The sequence below is a fragment of the Ciona robusta genome, chromosome 3 (genome assembly GCF_009617815.1).
Source record: "Ciona robusta chromosome 3, ASM961781v2".
Lineage (NCBI taxonomy): Eukaryota > Metazoa > Chordata > Ascidiacea > Phlebobranchia > Cionidae > Ciona > Ciona robusta.
The window spans coordinates 7,525,822-7,544,801 of record NC_143237.1 but is presented as its reverse complement, the minus strand read 5'-3'; the positions used below and the strand labels follow the sequence as shown (position 1 = coordinate 7,544,801).

The window sequence follows — 18,980 nt, the reverse complement described above, 5'->3', positions numbered from 1 at the left end:
ATTTTTGTTTGTTCGTTTTAGCAGTTTTAGTTAGATCGACAGAAGTTATTAGGTAATTTTATTCGCACGCAGCAGAATAACAGCGTACAATAATATTTTGCCGCAGGTAGATACATGAGTTGCTTGAATCCAATCCACAGAAACCTACAATACTGCGGTTAAAATCTGGCTTGTGAAAAAAAACTCCGCAACATTATTATTAGATTGTGCATCACTGGGTTTGGCGGTTATTTTGATAATGTTGTGAATGTAAGCAAAGACGTTGGTTGTTAGTTGTACGCGGTGTTAAAATTATATTAACTCGTTTTTAGCTCAGTTTATTGCTAAGAACTAAAGCTATTTAACAATTACTTGCAAAAACGTTGTATACTGTATTAAAAAAGCCCTTTAATTGATTTAGTTTCCTTCAACAAGTAATTTAAATTTTGCGTTGTTTTTTCGGTAAACATAAGAAAAATTCACGATTTGGTGTTATAATTATACTTGTAATTTGTATTATCTATTTAGCAGTGTTAAAATATTAGCAAAAAAAATGTTTTATCCCTTTCTAATATCCTAATTTTTTTCTAAAAGATTTTTTATAAAATCTAAATATGGATGAAGACTACACTGCAAGTAGTGAATATGTTTTCCGCGGTATTGAATATTATGTGACGATCAAAACTTATAAAGGAGGAACTTGTCTGTCAGTTGAAGTTGAAGATAAAGTGACTTCAGAGCAGTGGAGAGGAAACTTCGATTCTCAATGTAATGATAAGTCATTTTAGTAAACAATCCTACGTTTTTTGCTACTATTGCACATGCACAGGCAATCTGTATTAAATGGACAAGGATTCGTAATGTGACTTGAAAATGTACGTGCTTTGCACGCCGTTATTAGAAACATGTGTGTGCGCGAAAATAGCAGTATGTACAAGCAAGATCTCGTCAGAAACTGCCATATTCTGCAGACTGGCTAACAGCTAAACGTAACAACTAATCATTAGCCCCTGCAGCCCAAACCAATAATCCCTATAACACTTATCTGTGGGTTGTAACATATAGGAGGATTCAGTGTAATTCTGTGCTATGTTGTTCGCTGACCAGTAACACCTAACCTTCATGTATTTTCGTATTCTCATGTTATCTTTTTTTATGTTTTCATCATGAAAATGTTTTTTTACGTGAACTCTCATTTATAGAGTGGTTACTTTTATAAAGTTTTATACGGTAGGATAAGCTTAATCATCTAGACAAGGTAAAATGAAAAGTGTGTAGCCGTATCAGTAGTTTGGAATAAGTGATAACAAAATAGGGTGTATTGCATGGTCAAATACTGTATAGTCAGTATTAGCCTTATTCTTCATGAAGAATAAACATAAACTCTAAAATGTTTTTTCTTTCTATAGATATTGAAGACCTCACTCATAAAACTGGTAATTTCAAGCAATTCTCTGTCTTTGTGTCAATGCTTGAAAGTGCATTGGAGAAGGTAAGAAGCAATTTCCCGGGTCATCTTAAACTATAGTTTTGTTCTTGTTGTGAATTTCGGTATAATAACCTTTGGGGGGCAGTCCACCGCTAACAAACTCTTGTATGACATTACAGAGCACTGACTCAGTCTCGCTCGACCTTCTAACATTTAACGACCTTGAGTTGCTAAGGAAACGTAAAACTGATGGTGTTGGTAGAAGCCGCACTCAACCAAATCGTCAAAATGAAAATAAGCGATATTTAATTCTTGTTTATTCTGTTGAGTTTGACCGGTAAGAACAAAATTACAATTTAGACCAGTTTTTAATTAAATCACTATAAAATTATATATTTTATATATATATTTGTTTTTGTGTTTGTTAAGGATAACTTGATTTTAATTTATGTTTTGAACAATGCTAAGTTTATTGGAGCCACTAATTCATTTTTTGTAAGTTGTGTATTGTATTACTCAAAGTCCTCTTTTAATGTCTGTTCCTTTCTCCATATTCTGCCATTTTTTCTTAATAACTTTTCTGTCATAGGAAACAAAAACTATGTTATGATATAAGCAACAACAGTTCAACACACACAACCAACACAATCCTACTTAGTTGTAAACGTACTTTACTTCCACACAGAATCCACTACCCTCTTCCCCTCCCCTTCCAAGGCAAGCCAGACCCTGCTCATTTACAAAACCTTGTGCGTAAATTAAACGAAGAGATTTCCAAATTAAAATCAGAGAAAGGAAACCGTTTCCGTGGTGATGATGATGGGTTACTAAGGTTGAAAGAGGAGTAAGTAATTTTTGAATGTAGTTAGTTTAAGTTTTTACTTTATGTCATATTTTTCATTTTCACCTGACAGAATCCAGTAAAATTCATTTCTTTAGGTGTGCGTAATAGACTTTAAAATCAGTTCTTTGGCTTTGCCCTTTCGTTTGGATGAATTGCCACACGATTAGGGCATGCAAGACTGTTAACTTAAATCTTGAACTACGTTATGTGCAATATTATCTATGTTTAAGAATATTATATCTTAATGCAGTTACGAAAGTTTGCTACAAGAAAAGAAGGATCTGGAATCTGCATTTGATGATTTAAAGTTGGAAATCCAAGGAAGTAACAAGATGGTGGTCCCAAAAGAGGTGAAAGAAGCATATTTTTAAGGATATATATAAATTTGTTGTTTTTTTTCAGTGAGTTTTTTATGCTCATTTTCTGTCCAGACAGCTTGTAAGATTATTTACATTGTAGACCCATTTTGACTTTGTGTTCTTAAAATGTTCGTTGTCCTATTCCCTTTATTAGGGCTGCTGTTCTGTTTAATAATAAAAAGGATTCTTACTTTACAGGTGAAAATATTAAAGAAAGTTGTTCAAAACTTGGAGTTGGAGTTGATGAAAGAAAAGACGAGATACCAACGACAATTATCCAAGAAGTCAACAGAAGTTAAAAGATTGAATTCGGAGGTCACTGTTTTATACATACTTTGATTTTTGTATAAACCTTGTTTAAAAACGAAAACTACTAGGTGTTGTGTCACCTGACTTTTTTATACTTTTTGTGACGTGACAAAAATAATTACCTAAATCAAAAATAATCACTCAATTAAAAAAGATCGATTAAATCAAAACAAATAACATAAAATTCGGGTACGAGTTTATTTATCACTTAGTTTTCTTAGGAACAATAGAAAGTTAACTAGTGTCAATGTTGCATTTATTTTTTTGGTTTTACAGTTAAGCGATTTATCAGCACGAGAACGAACGCTTCATATTCGGGTTAAAAGTTTGACGAATGAGCTGGCAATTTATAAAAGAAGGTACGTCTATATCCTTTTAAATAAAAATGTATGTGGTATGAAGCTTATGTGGAAATAGAGGAAAAAAGGGCAATCCTGTTTGGAAATATTTAATATCAAAAATAGGGGCTACTATGCAGCCATCTTTATTAATAACCAATGAAGTTGCTAGGTTACGTTTGGGTTGGGGTTGATGACGTTATGTTATGTCTTTTTAAAATACGATGTCACCAAAGTGTAATAGAGTAACTTGATTGGTTATAATGAGAGATGGCTGAGTATCAGTCTGTATTTCCGAAGTACCTGTCCTGTTCTATACCAAGAAGTATCAATTTTACTCAATCATGATACGAAAATTATATTCTTTTTTTAATTTTATTGAACACAGTCGCACCCCAGTGGCCAACACTCGACAATCATCTGGTGGCCGTAACTCAGTCATGCGGAACCAATACTCACGAAACTCGGTGAACCGGAACCGCCCCGAAAGATCTTTATCAAGGGGATCGAACTCAGGATCATTTTATCACCGTTCTGTATCACGTGAGAGGGTATCACGAAATCGACCACCATCAGTGTCACGTGAAAGGTCTTCATCACGAGATAACAGATCATTGATGAGGTGAGTAACAAATTTAGGGAAAAAAAACTCGATAGACCTTTGTGTATTAAGAAATGCCCAAGCTCTTATAAAACTAAATATGGTAATTGTGTTTTTTTTCATCAAACTGGCTTGCAAGAACTATGAGTGTCCTTGCATTAATGAAGTGAGTAACATCATAGGCAGTGGCGCAACCAAAAAATCCTAATTGACTTAAGTCTAAAAAGAAGTGGCTAAGCTCTTCTAAAACAAACTAAATATCGTATCTGTGTTTTTACTTTTTAATTAAACTGGCTTGCAAGAACTACGATTGTCTTTACACACACTTTTTTTTAGAAGTTTAACTTGCAATTAATTAAACATAAATGGCCTATTGTTTGTCGCTAGGTGTAGCGACCACACTTCTTTATTTCAATTAAATGTAAATATATATTAAACTGTGCAACTGTTAACAACTGTTATTTTGTTGCTATATCCTGTCATTCCAATCAAATTATTTTTATTCTTCGCTACCGTAATCTCAAAAAAGAATTAAATAAAAGTAGTTATTATTAATGTACTGGAAAGCTAAAATTGTCATAATTGTGATGGATATTTTAGCAGAGGCAACAAAAGTCGAACCCCAACCCCGAATCGCTTCTCCAGGTTTAACCCAACGCTTTATAACGAGGAGAGGAAAAGAAAACTACAAGAATCTCAAGAGAGAATGTGGGTTTTGCATTATTTTTATAAATTTATTTATGTTCTTAAAATATGCGTTGAAATAGAAGAGTAAACAGCTTTTGACCTTTGTTACAAGTTATTTGTTTATAGTACTTAATTAGTGGAACTTTTGAACTGGTGTACAAATTCACCACCACCAGTGCAATAAAATAATTTTATTACACTGGTAGTGTTTTTTTTATCATTTTTTTAAATTTTACCGACAGGAAAAGAAGAACATCTGCTGGTTATGTTCCCGCATCCAAAGAAAGAGGAAGAGCAAGGAATCGGCGGAACTCCTCTCAGGATCGATCCCTTGCATCCAGGAGGAGACAAGGATCAATTGAGAGCAGAAACTCATCCGATAATAGTTCAATTACGCGGTTTAAATCGAGAAGGTAAGTCAACGGTTACTGGGTAATTTATGAGTCAGTTAAAAATCCCTAAATGGGAACCCTAAAGTATTACTGAATCTGTAACAATAGATTCTTTAAATCTTTAATAGCACGAAAAAAGTGTTTTTTTTGGGGGTATAAATTAAATTTGCTCTGGGTAAAATATATACACAACTTAGCTACTGTCCAAAAAAGATAAGATGAAAGAAAGTGGTTAAGACTAATTAAAAGACCATTTTCTATTATGACAGGAAACCCACTGTTTGGGACGACAGTCCACTAGCTCCATCCAGTGTCAAACCACACCGGTTATCGAGCACACCGAACATGGAGCGACACCGAGTGAGCAAAGTAACGAGAGACACGGACATTGACGAAATAGACGCAAGGTTAGATGCACTACAACAGTATATGAAAGAAATGGAGAAAAAATGAAAACTATTGCTTCGATTTATATTTTTACACTGATATAGATGGTTCTGGATGTGAAAGAATTTATTACGCTGTGGTTGGTGGACTGTTTTTACATGTGTTACATTTTATTAAATACTGCAGTCTGCAGAATATTATTCTATATCAAATCCTTTTTCCCCTATATAACGATGGCTGTAAAATATCTATAAAAATATTTCATAAGGGAAATGTTATATTAATGCAGACAATGAACTTGTTAAACTGAAAATAAGTTATGTCACGAACTAGATGATTTGTTTAAATAAATCAGTCTAGTTGCTACAACCATGCTTTGCTGCATCCGATAGAAAGTTATAGGTGTTTATTTTAATTTTGTGATACATTCTTTTCTGTGAGCACAACAGCAAATATTTTTCTAAATTTTTGCTAACCCAGTCAATCTTTTTTTTAAATTTAGGATTGGTATTTTATTTATTTTTATTACACTATTTCATAGCCTGGGACCAAATTATTTAACCCACACATACAACTCAGCTATTTCATCATCTGTATTGTTTAAACAAATGTTGTGCCTTAGAAATATAGAGGTAGCTGATTTTTATCTTTGAAAGTTGCCATTTAGATAATATACCAAAGCCCTGAAAACATGTTCTTATTTTAGTTAGACAAACGACACAAATAGAAGGTACTTCAAATGCTGTTATTTGATAAGATGTATTAGAAAAGAATCTGGCTGATGCCACAACAAGAATAAATTCGCGATAATTAAAATGTACTATTTAACGATGCTCTGAAATTAAACTAAAAAATAACAATTGCAACATTCACGCATGTGCTGCTAAATGCTGCATAAAAAATCCACAACTTTTGCAACCTGTTACGTTTTAATACTAAGAGAAACCTTTTCCGGATCATTTGATTTTCTCGCTTCAGTTTTTCCGTACCCTTTCATAGAAACAACATGTCTCGTTAATTCTCGGACCTTTGCATCTATCTGTTCGACAGATAATCCGATATCGAGGACTTGTCTCCGAAGCTCTAGGATGTTGGTTTCCATCTTCATCAACTCTTGCTCCTCTTGTTTCTCTTTCTTCTTTTCCGTTGCCGCGGCGATACTTTGTTGCATTATAATAGCCAGAAGTCCGACAATAAACGTGGCAGAGTTGGCAACGATTTCTGCTCCAAGTTCAAGTGCAGCTTCATCATTCATATGTGCTGACCTTTCAACTTGCTCCTTGTTTCTGTGGATTCCTTGTGACCATAACCTCACTCGAACTGATGCTTTATTATAACCTGGAAAGAATATGAATGTATGAGATGGTGTGAAAATACTGTAAAATTTTAGGTTTATGTTGTGACTTTATGGGTAAAAGGGCTGTATATTTGTACCTATCTTATAAAAGTTAGCTTAGCAAAAACACCAGACTTACTTCTAGCCATTGGTAAAAACACTTTCTGTTCCCAAAATGGACTTTTTCTAACGTTTCGTTGCAGCATTTTCACAACCGGATTTGTTACAATTTTAAACATTAACGGCAACAACTTAGCCAGCGGTATACCAACAACCATGATGCAGTTTATGTAGTTTAAAATTAATATATTCAAATCATATTTTAACCATCTGAAAGGCAGTTTACAATTTTTAACTAAGTAAAATACTACCATAAATTTTTAAACAGTTTTTGTAAAACATTACTGTGTATAACAAAGCTCCAATGGAAAACCTATGTTACACCACATTATCCCAATTTTACAGCCAGCAAATTCACACAGGCCTCACTTTGGGCCATTGGTATAAATACACTGTCCTTCCAAAAGGGACTTTTTCGTACGTTCCTCTTCAGAGCATTAACCATAGGTTTTGTTACAGTTTTAAATATTTCTGGAAGCAACTTAGCAAGTGGAATACCTAACACCATTGTATTCAGTTCTGTTTTAAAAAGGCAAACGAAAAAACAGTAATTTTCAATTATTGCTACCAATGTAATTTTACAAATTATTCGAAAACGCGAGTTTTGTTGTACTATAGCTATTTTTTTCTGTGATTTATGACTTTTAACATTATTTTCGCTTAGCAGTTCCAATACTAAGCATTATGTAAACATTTTAGGGGGGTCAACCAAATAAAGTATCAAAAAATTGGGACCCTCAGTTTAGAACACGTTACATTGTTTTATAACATTACATATCTCTGCAAGGTTGGTTGGAGTTGGATTGGAAATAGCAAGTGTACATAGCAATGGCTTGCCCGATGAAATTGAATTTTTATTTTCTTTCATTAAATCAAGAACCACAGTCCCAATTGCTTTGGCATAAGCATGCAGTATGGGGTCATCTTTACCCATCAACATTTTAACATCAAAAGTAACTGAACCTTTTGTAAAATCCACCAAAGACTGTGTGGTTACGCTTAAAATAGTACCAAGTTTTTTGTACTGTGTGACCACAACTAAATTTCTGTCATCAAATGATGCACAGACAACATCAGTCTCCCGGCCCTCTATAATTAAGGAGGATATCTTCTTCTTCAGTGGATCAGATGACATTTTTGTGACGGAAAATCACTTTCTATCAGCTTTAGAGCCACCCAAACAGGGAGGGGTGCTGTCCACGAATTGATCTGATGCTTTCCACTGAGATGGTGTCTTTGCTTGAATAGAAAGAGCGTGAATTTTTCCAGAAAGTTCTTCTTTGAGAAGGTTATTAACTCCTCTGTGTCTTTGTATGTGACTTTGTCCGTCAAAAATGTCCGACACCACTACAACTTTGAAATGTGATTCTGACCCTTTTGGTACAGAATGTTTGTAACTTTCGTTAACAACTTCAAGATATGTTGGCTTATAAAATGATTTTAACTTTTCTTGGATTGTTTGCTGCACTGGTCCCAAATTGTTGCTATCCATAGAATAGAATGAATTCGGAGTTACAATATCCTTTTGTATTCTTGATAAAAATGAACTCCTGGATAATTTATAACCAGGTTTTAATACACGGTGAGTTATAGTATGCAAAGTAAAAGACATCGACCGTTCAATGATACTTCTTGTCTTTAAATACCTCACAGTCTTGCGCACTTACTATCGTACTATCGTGCAATTGTATATTTGATGAGATGCAACTGCCGCGCAACCATGTGTTTTAATGTTTTTCGAAATGTCTATGTGATTAATATACCGTATCAAAATGACGTCACGACATACTTGACTGCACAAAGGTCAGAGTTCATACTTTTAGTTCCCAATAACAAAGTTACGGACGGTGTGAATATTTTGCAAATGTTTAAATTAAACGCGCCTTAACAGCAATCGGATTGCTCAAATGGGAAAGTTTACGGAATGTTCAGCACGTAAAAGCTCACTGAGCCGTGTTTTTAACGGATCGGTAAGCGATTTTAAAGAATGGAGCAAAACGCAAAACCTAATGAACAACCGAGCGGAGGCAAACGTCATGTACGTTCCCACACCCCACGAACATTGGGCCAATACTGCCTCCCATGCTGTCATGATCATACCAAGTATTCTGGCCAATGAGTTTCTGATTGAACAAGCAAGATATAAATTTGATAACGATGCAACATTCTCCATGAATAACCTGTATGTTGAAATATTTTTTTTACCTTTATATAAATATCAACAAATCATAACATGTTAATTCACCTGCCAGGTCATATATATGTGATAACATTTTTGCCTGATTTTTATTTTTGCTGTGACATCACAAGAGAATTTCTATACCTGTTTTTGTATTTTCAAAGTAGTTTTACATGTTTTTTTAACGGATTTTTTATGTAGATATATAACATATATATGCTTGATGCTTCTTGTTTACTCAAACTTTATTGTGTTCCATTATTGATTATCAATTAAACTGATTATTGCCTTTCTATACATCTAGGACTTGCCAAGACACTGCCACTGCTTATAACTGCACAGTTCACATACAGAGTCACTTTACACCTTCCTATTCCCAATATGAGTTTTGTTCACGGGCATATGGCATCTCATTGATAAGTTTATTCATGGTGTCGACACTTTTTCATTGGATCTCATTCACTCAAAGCTCATGGAGACCGGTACGTGGTTGGTGCATAATAAGTGTGAATTCAGAATTAGTACTGTTTTTTTCCATTGTGTATTGATGAAATGGGTTAAAGTTAATGAATGCATTACATTCAGACACTTAACAAAGTTTGAAATGGCATTGGTAATGTAAAGGTGATTGACTTATTTGTGTGTGTAAAACATTAATGTGCAAAGCTGTATAAATATGTTGCAGCAAAAACTAATTATATTACCTATATCATACCTTTACGATAACTTTTTTTTAAAAGAGACATTCTGTAAATGTGCTACCAAGTATTTTGAACTTTCAAACATAAATTTTTCTGACTTAGCACCTCCGATAGTAAAGTAAGTTTAAATTCATTATTTATACATAATTTATATATATATATATATATATATATATATATATATCATTTCTTCCCCTTATATATACATCATACTTATACACTATAAACTTCAATACAGAAATCCCATGCTGGTTGCAGCATACGTCGACCTTCGTTAAACAAATTGTTCCATGTTTGTGATCGAACCACAATATATTTTTTCATTGCTGGTTCATATACACCATGGTTAATACTGATAAATCTCCCAGATAAGATTGTCTGGCTAAGGTATGTTCTTATTTTTTGTCATATTTTTTATTGTAATTAGTTTGAACTAATGTATTTTTGTTTATTTCCTTAATTGAATAGCCTGTGATTTGAAATGCTTTAGTTACCACTTACCACCTATGATATATATGTATATGCATGTTGGTTGGGCTCTAGGTCTAGGGCAAAACTTATATCTTATCAATGTATATGATGAGTGAATAAAGTTCTTTTGCTTCAGAATAGATAATACCTTTAGCTCAGTATGGATTGGGTAACAAATATGTATTTAACACAAAGACTAGTAAATGCCAGTCTCCAGGGTGATTTTAAATACAAACTGCAGTGCTTTTAATTGCATTTCACAATACCGGCATTCATTTATTCCACAGTCTGAATATGTATTATCGTAAAGAATACATCTTGTTAGAGTAACATTGTATTTGGATACTGGTTAACTTACTTATCAGCGGCATATTTCTACCAGATGGGGAATATGGGTGGCTGCTATACTTGGTACAACATACACGTTTATGTTCTTGGAGAAGTATAAGTTGCTTGATACACTATTGTATGTTGCTGTTGGTCTTGTACCGGGCGTGGCAACTTATCTCTACACAACAGATGATAGTGGCTCAGTGTAAGTAAATTATCATTTTTCATTATAAATTTTTAAATAGATAAGCCTATAATGTCTTTATATAAAGTAGTAAATTTTAACTTATTAAATTATAATTAGAACTCGGTGTAAGTAAATTATCATTTTTCATAAAAGCACCACAAATAGTTATTGTATACTACTAAGTACAATAATTATATGCTACCAACATTGTTTAAATGCTTTACAATTGAGTTTACAGGCAGTATACGTGTGGTGTGCCCTGCAATGGCATGCAGTAAATTCTAAGTTTTAATATCTTTTTACAACTTATATTTTTATGACAGGTCTGGTATATTTGAGCTTTGTGTTGGAGGAGCTTTCTATCTTTCAGGAGTTGTCATATTTAAATGTGATGGTATTATTCCGTTTGCTCATGCTATCTGGCATCTGTTCGTCGCTCTTGGAGCATTCACACATTATTATGGGGTTTATAAACATTTCTATCAGAGTTCAGTTCAATACTCAGTGTTATAGGTTTCTTCAATACTTGTATCCTAGTTTTGTGCAATCATTGTGATTAAGTAATTTTATAGTGTGAGACGCCATCCCTATTAACACCTTGTGCTGTATAAGTTTGCCATTCTAATGTAAACAAGTTTGTAATACAATATAGCCATATAAAATGGGATTTAGCATAAAGTTGTATAAGATAAAAAATCTGTTATAGAATTTGTTTTTGTCTTCCGTGTCAGATATTTTTCTTACCTATTAACCTTCAATGGCTTTAAACACTGTTTCTGTTTCCCTTTATAACTTGTAAATACTACTGTTTTCCAATACTTTAGTATTCTAAAAATCAATAATTAGCATCTTGGCATGCTAAAACATTGTTAATTAGTGTTACTGTAACAGCCAAGCTAAGACAGATGTGTGTACACATTGACACACATAAATATATATATATGTTGAACTCTATGAGTTTTTCATAACTTGGTTCTTTTAAATTGTTTCAAATTATCTAATTTTTTGCTTAAAATAAATTTATTTGAAGCATCATACACTGAACAGCATCTATTATCATCACACATTGGAATATTTAATCTCTTAACTATTTTTCCAGCTGTATTCAAATCTACCAACATACCTATTATATGCAGATTAACTGTATCTTTCGGTTCCATTTTTTAGTCGTTGCCCTAATTTTTTTGTGTGTTTATTTGCTTGTGTTTATTTTCTGGCTTAATTGACACTTCTTGCCGTTCAGAATGTAAATGCACATTTGTTGTGAAATTTAAAAAAACTACAAAATATAATTGTGTAGTGTATTTGGCTCCGATTAGAATGGTCAGGCAGTGCAAGATGTATGACAGCGGTATTGTTTTTACCTGGGCATTGATATAAATATATTTGATATATATATTTTATGTACACTGTATATATATTGTTTATATAATGAACCTGGGTATTAAGGCATGGGTAACTTGTGGCTCTTGCGTGTTTTGTATTGAATAAATAAATAAGAATATGTAATGTTAAACATGTTATGATTGAGTAATGGCTAGACTTTGCCCTTTTTCAACTAACACGAATTTTGGCATAATCCCCAATTACATTTGCAACGCCACCTAACGAACGGTATAATTAAAGATAGTGGAAAGAGATGACAACGTAACTTAAATTTTACGTAATTGACTTACGTAGCTTGTAAAGAACTTCAGGAATTTGTTCGATACGGTCTTTAAAAGTTTTGTAAATTCGATTTTTTCCGTTCATGTTCTCTAGAGTAGAGTTTATATTAACGGTTATGTTTGTATACACTATATAAATAGCACTAATTGCTCAAAGGTCATTCGATCGTTCATTGTCTTTAAATATGGTATTTGTCAAAAAAACATGTTTTAGGCCAATGTGCTTAAATTTTGCTGTGGAATAAACTCTCACAGTTATGTCATTTTTATGTAGTATTATAGTACATACATTACTTTACTGTTGCATATATTAGACTTACCCCTTTTGGCTAATTAATTGTATTAAATCAGGAGACAGTTCAATGTTCTTTGTGACTTGTACATAAATTTAAATTGATAAATTATCATGGCGGAGTTGCAAAGCGAGCCTCCGGCCTTTGCCAATGCAGAGGAAAAGGCAGCGTATTGGGAGGGGGAGGCAAAACGGTTTGAAGAAATGTAAGTTATTTTAATTATTACTATTAAACGTTATTTTTAATTATGTTTAAGTTAGTGTGGTATTTTACAGATAGAATATATCAATATATATGTTGTATAGTGTCCTGTTAATTTGAGGTAGTTTTGTGTATTTGAAATAACCTTCATATATCCGAAAGTGTATTGAAATATATGTACTTTTGCATGAAACAATTGTGAATATTGATATTGTGCTGTTCAAACCTACTATTTGGTTTCAGGGTTTGGCAAATGTCCTTTGTTTTAGCCCCAACCTGGTCCTTTGGGATTTGGTTAAGAACAAATCTGATGTTTAATGTCCATCATCATAGCTTAAAACTTTGCCAATAAAAGTTAGTAATGAAAGTATCTAATATAGCCTGCACCATCTTTTTAACAGGACCCTAGAAGTTCAACTTGAGCTTCAAGAGTTTAGGGAATGCAGTGAAGAGATAGAGAAGGAATTGGAGGCACAACTGGAACAACATGAAAAGCAAACCAAAGATCTTCGACAACAAAACACAACCCTTACATTTGAATATGAATCATTAAAGGTATTGATAAATAATATAAAGTTTTGTTTGTAATTAAGAAAAATTATATAACTACATCTGATTACACACCATTATATATGGACTATTGTTAAACTTTGTGGGTTTAAATGTTTAATCACGAAAATGTTTATGTTGATATATAAATATTATGTCTAGTGTCTCGTTTCACAGCTATTATGTTTATTATGTTTAAGGTAATTTAACCCAATACTGTTGTATTTCTGCCTGTTTAGTTTTCCCTAAGACAAGATGACTTTTAGTTTATTGCTTTAAATATATGACTTATATTATAATAATAATAATTATAATACAGTAAATATACATTATTACATATATATTAGGTTATGCCTGAGTGTTAACAGAACTATATAGTTTACTTTAATGAATTTTCAATGTAGACTGATGTTTTAGTAGGAATGTAACACAATATTGTCTGTCTATATAAAAGTACTTAGCAATCTCAAAGTTGGGGATTATTCATTTAAATTTTATGTTTGTCATACTGTATGAGCAATGGTGCTTAATGTGCGGTAACTTTTAGAGAACAAACTTATATTATGCTGTCATCCAACAGGAAAGGTACGAAAAACAGCAAACTGAAAGATTCCGACAAGTTTCTGACTTGCAAACAGAAATATCAAAACTTACAGTGACGAATGGAGAACTCACAAAGGATGTGAGGGAATTAGAACAAAGGAATGACGATTTGGAAAGAACGAATAGGTTGGTTTGTAGTAATTCAGAATCATAACTTTGATGAACTGTTTTGGCTGAACTAAGACATAATAAAAAGGTGCTAAGAATTTTTTGTTTTTCTAATACTATCCTGAAAATTGCAGTGGCAATTAGTTGCTACAATATTTTTTTCAAAGTGGAAATCTTGACCTATTAATACTGCTTCCTTTGCTATTCCAGCTTAATGAGTAATAGAGTAGAAACTCATTGTAAGGTTCTGCAATGGCATGACTCAAACCTTAATATAGTTGTAACTTGTAAACATAGGGCCTGGGTGGATTTTTCACTTGTAATTATCTTAAAATGTGATATTTCCATACATCTATGGACAACTTTTAAATAGCTGTCATGAACTTGTAAATGCCCATAACAAATTGTAACGATTCTACAATTAATAATAATATTTACTATACAAACATGAAACAGTTATTTATAAATATAATTTTATGAAGAGTTTTACTTCAGAACAAAAAATTAAACACCTTTTCCCCACATAGAGTTATAATTGTTTCACTTGATGACTTTGAACAACGATTGAACCAAGCATTGGAGAGAAATGCTTTCCTTGAAAGTGAACTTGACGAGAAAGATTCACTTTCAGTTACAGTTCAACGACTTCGAGATGAAGCAAGAGGTAAATTTTGATGTCATAATTAACTGGTTTATAATCCTAAGATTTTTTTTTTATTGTAAATACTAACTTATCATAAATCACATGAAAGTGTGAAAACCAATCAAACAAATTACTAATTAATTATTAATTTGTCAAATCCATCAATCTAATTACTTTGTGGGTGGTTTACAAATACACTATGAGTCTCATTCAACAGTGGCATATGTTTTCAAGATCATTTCCGTGCATTGTCTATTCTCATTACAGTATAAAGTTACAATGACATGTGTCTGCTTTAGTAATTGTAAAATCATTAAGCTTTATATGTTAAAATCATTGATAATATCCTAACTATTGTCACAACACTTTGAATAAGTTTTACAAATTTGGTATATTATTAATATTTTAACAGCATATTACTTGTGTATTAAGTTAAATATAAATTATGTAGATTTTGATAAATGCCTTGAATAATGCTGTCATATAAAATGCAATGTATATTATATATAATTGATTTAATCATGGAAACTGCGAAAATAGAACAAGTTCTTATTGAAACATACAAACATATCCCGCACCTTAAAATATGCATTTTACCATTTTAAACTTCATACAGTAAATTACTTTAATTGCTCACCAAATGCGCTATACAACATTTACATTGTTTTTGCAGACCTTCACCATGAGCTCTCGGTGAGGCAGCGAAAAGTTTCTGAGTCGGGTAAACATGATGAGAGGTCACCACTACCATCACCTCAAGACAAGGTAATTATATGAATAGATGGATTACCAATATCATATTTCAAATACTACTTCAATAACATATAGTAGGGTGGGAAAGAAGGACACCTTTTCATTCTAGTTTATCGTCCTATTTGGTAGTAAACAAAGAACATTCAAAGAATTATAAAACTGTATGAACCTACTATAAATAATATTACAAACACAGTGTTTAGGCTTTAATCAAATAATTTTCAAGGTACCCTACAAAAGAAAGCATGACAGCCACATTCATTTTCTTTTATTTTTAATTTCTGTGTTTAATTTCATCAACTGTATTACAGGTTCCCACTCCGACGACAGGTGTACCTACCACTCCACTTGCCACGAGCAAGAAGCTCATTTTTAATGGAGTTACAACCTCCCATGCACCTCCTTCACCCACCACTCCTGATCCACATAAAATACACCAGAAACGTAAGTTGGATTAATAAAAGTTCTAGAATAATATGCTGTTGTATTTGATATCTCCCTTTATATAATATAAATTTTCAAGTATGGAATTTTTTCAGACTGAAACTTTTGAAAGTTCATAATCCTTTGCGGAAACCTGGTTTATTCCATTTATAATTAGGCAACTACTAGTCTGGAAGTAGACAACTAGTCTGGAAGTAGACATTATATGCTACCAGTGATATCTACACTGGTAGCAAAAACTTTCACTTGAACCTATTTCTGCAAAGCAATGTAGGAAAATGTTAAACTAAACTTAGTAATATTTAACTAATACTATGATACACTATCATAGTGAATTAATATATAGTAGAGTGGGGGAAAATGAGACACCCTTTCATTCTATTTTTCTCCCATTTTGTAGTAAACAAAGAACATTCAAAGAATTATAAAACCATATTTACACGGCTTCCATAGCCTGTTGGTAATTGTTTAAAACATATAGGATATTTAAAATTTATGTGCTATCAGGATATTTAAAATTTATGTGCTAAAGGTGTCTCATCTTCCCTTACCCTACTATAACTAAAAGTATATGATGTGTTCTCATATGTATGGGTGTTAATGAATGATTTGTTGTTACACAACCCTTTAAATACAGATGTTCTACATAATGGGGTGGATAAAACACCCCTGCCACCTTCAGCTCGAATATCTGCACTTAACATTGTGGGCGATTTACTGAGAAAAGTTGGGGTAAGTTGAATATTTTATGTTAAAGCAATGGCCTGTATGTAATAAAATGTAATATTTAGTCACATTTATTGGTAATATTGCTAAAGTAGTGGGTAACAGAATCTCATATAAGAATGCTGTTCTGTTTAAGTTCTGTCATTCTGCCATTAATTTGACTACGCTGTCACTTTTAGTTGAAAAATGTCAAATTACTTACCAGTGGCACACATTCCACTTGTAACAATGTAAATAGAAATGAGAGTATTATGTTTACGTAGTTAAGAGTGTAAGATTCAATGGTCATTCAAAAATGTGTGGTCATGAGTTAAAATATATTTTGTATTGGTTACCTTTTTCTACTTCCACATCACTATATAAAGCAATGAACTATGAACATAACAATAATATGTTTAAAACTATAATTATATGGTTCTAAAGTGGTAGTTTAAACAATATATTTATAATGTATGTGTAACGCAATATGACTTAATTAGATGTTAGTATAAGTAAGCCTGTTTATATGATATGTTTTTAGCCTTCAATTTATATTTTTCACCCAGGCTCTAGAATCAAAGTTGGCGTCATGTAGAAATTTTGTCCATGAGCAACCACCATGGCAAAGTAAACGCGTGAATCAAATTGCCCCCAAGTCTTCAGAAACGTAAGTTGTAAATAACAACTATGCCCAGTAAAATTTTTTTATAGGTTAGTAATGATTTCATTGTTCTATAGAATACTTTGGTATTAATAGCACAAGCCAGGGCAAAAAAACATATGCGACATGGTCTATTTTTTCTTTCATATGTTGTTACTTTAAAGATATGTATACTTGTAATGTGCGATTTGTTTTCTGCCTTCACCCCATGGACCCAAAACTACCTGTCTTTCAAATACTTACTTTATGACAGTAGCTAGTTTTTTCTCTATCACACTCATATTGATATAAGATGTAATAAATTAACCATTTATTTACTGGAATATTATTTTATTGACAGCCCCCACGAAGGAAGCACAACGGACTCCAGTAAAAATTCTTCAGTAAAAATCCGCGTTTGAAAATCATCTCAAATTGTAATTTTACTGCTTGTTTGTGGGGTGGTTTATATTTAATGTTTGAACTTCATTCATGCTATTCATAGCCTCTGCTTGATTAGATTTTCATAAAGCAGGCGGAGCGTGAGTGTTGTGTATGTACGAAGGTAAAGTTTTGAAGGATTTCTATTTTTGCAACAGACATTTTCATGACAGATTAACTGCCAATTCTCTTTTCATTGTGGGTTAAAATAAGGGTTAAGTCCCAGGGTGTTTCTTCAGCCTATAGTATATTCCTCCCAGTTCTCCCATCTTGCACTTCTACTAACATAGACAATGAACCAGGGCTCCCATGGTGGCGAAACTTTATAAAATGTAAACTTTTAAAAGAGAAAGTCGTTAAAATGGTGTTAAATGTTGAAGACTAAGGAATAAATATGAATGTTACTGTCACAGTATACCTAGCTTATGTCGTTATGCAAAACCAGGTATACCGCTTGTATTTAACGCTACAGTTTCATATTTTATTAACATTATTTATTCGTTTTTGATTGAAACTCGCAAAGTTTTTACATTTACATTGTTTTATCTGCCTGTAATGCTACTAATAAAGTATTAAATAAAGCTGCATTTTTGTTCTGGATTACTGAATAGTGTAGTTATGTTATATCGTTTTATTACTTGTACGAACAAATTCTGTCATGTATTGGGTATTAACTTGAGTATTAGACCATTACAGAATCTGTGATTTGCTGAAGCACTTCTCTGAATGCAGCATTTTAGACTGTTTAATATAATAGCAAACAGACTGAAACACTTTACTTTGTTGGTGATGTGAAACCAAATGGAACAGACCCCAGACAACTGTTGTATAATAATTTCGAAACTGGTCTCAATGAACCGATAATTGCTGAGTGTACATTAGTGCAGTAAAGTCCTGACTTCGTTCTACCCAGAGATAATGTGTAACTGAGCAGCGCGAGTTCAAGTGAGTAACTGAGCAAGTAAGAAGTAGTCTATTTTAAGCAGTTTTTGCCTCACAGATAAAAACAGTAAAACGTGAAAACTCAACAATAAACGATGCACACAATAAGCACTATATGTATGGGTGTGGGGGGTAATATGGGACATCTTTAGCACATCTTTTTCATATTTTCCGATCATGTTTTAAACAATTATTAACGACATATGGGAGTCGTGAGGATACGGTTTCATAATTCTTTTAGTATTTTTTTCTGTACAACCAAATTAAACGAGAAAACAGAGTCAAAAAGGTGTGCCATCTTTCCCCACCCAGTACGTAAACGTATACACGTTTAACGGAGAG

General features: G+C 32.7%; 4 protein-coding genes and 1 long non-coding RNA gene across 7 annotated transcripts; 3 read left to right on the top strand and 2 right to left on the bottom strand.

The window, feature by feature from the left end:
- Positions 1–530: 530 nt before the first annotated feature.
- Positions 531–6,015, top strand: LOC149738762 (centrosomal protein CCDC61-like). 2 transcript variants are annotated; one of them, XM_089874371.1, is made up of 11 exons: positions 531–747; positions 1,389–1,471; positions 1,588–1,745; positions 2,094–2,252; positions 2,503–2,602; positions 2,810–2,926; positions 3,197–3,279; positions 3,647–3,880; positions 4,463–4,567; positions 4,789–4,959; positions 5,208–6,015. In XM_089874371.1, exons 1-11 carry the CDS (start codon positions 594–596, stop codon positions 5,389–5,391), a joined length of 1,548 nt encoding a protein of 515 aa, XP_089730497.1. In that variant the 5' UTR covers positions 531–593; the 3' UTR covers positions 5,392–6,015. The 2 variants fall into 2 exon arrangements, with proteins under 2 accessions (XP_089730497.1, XP_089730496.1); XM_089874370.1 differs by having other exon boundaries at positions 4,460–4,567.
- Positions 6,016–6,065: 50 nt separating this feature from the next.
- Positions 6,066–7,289, bottom strand: LOC149738761 (optic atrophy 3 protein homolog). Of its 2 annotated transcripts, none has more exons than XM_089874415.1 (2): positions 7,151–7,289; positions 6,066–6,663 (listed from the first exon to the last, which is right to left on the bottom strand). In XM_089874415.1, the coding sequence occupies exons 1-2, from the start codon at positions 7,287–7,289 to the stop codon at positions 6,248–6,250; spliced, it is 555 nt and encodes a 184-aa protein (XP_089730541.1). In that variant the 3' UTR covers positions 6,066–6,247. The 2 variants fall into 2 exon arrangements, with proteins under 2 accessions (XP_089730541.1, XP_089730540.1); XM_089874414.1 differs by lacking the exon at positions 7,151–7,289 and adding an exon at positions 6,801–7,035.
- Positions 7,290–8,562: 1,273 nt separating this feature from the next.
- On the top strand, positions 8,563–11,953 carry LOC149738760 (monocyte to macrophage differentiation factor-like). Its single transcript, XM_089874395.1, has 5 exons — positions 8,563–8,963; positions 9,265–9,442; positions 9,900–10,048; positions 10,515–10,667; positions 10,973–11,953. The coding sequence occupies exons 1-5, from the start codon at positions 8,689–8,691 to the stop codon at positions 11,160–11,162; spliced, it is 945 nt and encodes a 314-aa protein (XP_089730521.1). The 5' UTR covers positions 8,563–8,688; the 3' UTR covers positions 11,163–11,953.
- Positions 11,937–12,452, bottom strand: LOC149738759 (uncharacterized). The gene is made up of 2 exons (XR_016384593.1): positions 12,326–12,452; positions 11,937–12,013 (listed from the first exon to the last, which is right to left on the bottom strand). It is a non-coding gene; the product is annotated as an uncharacterized LOC149738759 (long non-coding RNA).
- A 124-nt stretch (positions 12,453–12,576) lies between these two features.
- Positions 12,577–18,283, top strand: LOC149738758 (nuclear distribution protein nudE homolog 1-like). Its single transcript, XM_089874393.1, has 9 exons — positions 12,577–12,814; positions 13,212–13,365; positions 13,940–14,088; positions 14,598–14,734; positions 15,387–15,478; positions 15,778–15,910; positions 16,548–16,642; positions 17,182–17,282; positions 17,617–18,283. The coding sequence occupies exons 1-9, from the start codon at positions 12,723–12,725 to the stop codon at positions 17,675–17,677; spliced, it is 1,014 nt and encodes a 337-aa protein (XP_089730519.1). The 5' UTR covers positions 12,577–12,722; the 3' UTR covers positions 17,678–18,283.
- Positions 18,284–18,980: the final 697 nt, after the last annotated feature.

Excerpts from the sequence above, each read along its gene's own strand:
- LOC149738762 (XM_089874370.1), top strand. The coding sequence starts at position 594 with ATGGATGAAGACTACACTGCAAGTAGTGAATATGTTTTCCGCGGTATT. Across the intron at positions 748-1,388 it reads AGGAAACTTCGATTCTCAAT|ATATTGAAGACCTCACTCAT; the intron begins GTAATGATAAGT and ends TTCTTTCTATAG. Across the intron at positions 1,472-1,587 it reads TTGAAAGTGCATTGGAGAAG|AGCACTGACTCAGTCTCGCT; the intron begins GTAAGAAGCAAT and ends ATGACATTACAG.
- LOC149738761 (XM_089874414.1), bottom strand. The coding sequence starts at position 7,035 with ATGGTAGTATTTTACTTAGTTAAAAATTGTAAACTGCCTTTCAGATGG. Across the intron at positions 6,664-6,800 it reads GTTTTTACCAATGGCTAGAA|GTTATAATAAAGCATCAGTT; the intron begins GTAAGTCTGGTG and ends TATTCTTTCCAG.
- LOC149738760 (XM_089874395.1), top strand. The coding sequence starts at position 8,689 with ATGGGAAAGTTTACGGAATGTTCAGCACGTAAAAGCTCACTGAGCCGT. Across the intron at positions 10,049-10,514 it reads GATAAGATTGTCTGGCTAAG|ATGGGGAATATGGGTGGCTG; the intron begins GTATGTTCTTAT and ends TATTTCTACCAG. Across the intron at positions 10,668-10,972 it reads ACAGATGATAGTGGCTCAGT|GTCTGGTATATTTGAGCTTT; the intron begins GTAAGTAAATTA and ends TTTTTATGACAG.
- LOC149738758 (XM_089874393.1), top strand. The coding sequence starts at position 12,723 with ATGGCGGAGTTGCAAAGCGAGCCTCCGGCCTTTGCCAATGCAGAGGAA. Across the intron at positions 12,815-13,211 it reads GCAAAACGGTTTGAAGAAAT|GACCCTAGAAGTTCAACTTG; the intron begins GTAAGTTATTTT and ends TCTTTTTAACAG. Across the intron at positions 16,643-17,181 it reads ATTTACTGAGAAAAGTTGGG|GCTCTAGAATCAAAGTTGGC; the intron begins GTAAGTTGAATA and ends TTTTTCACCCAG.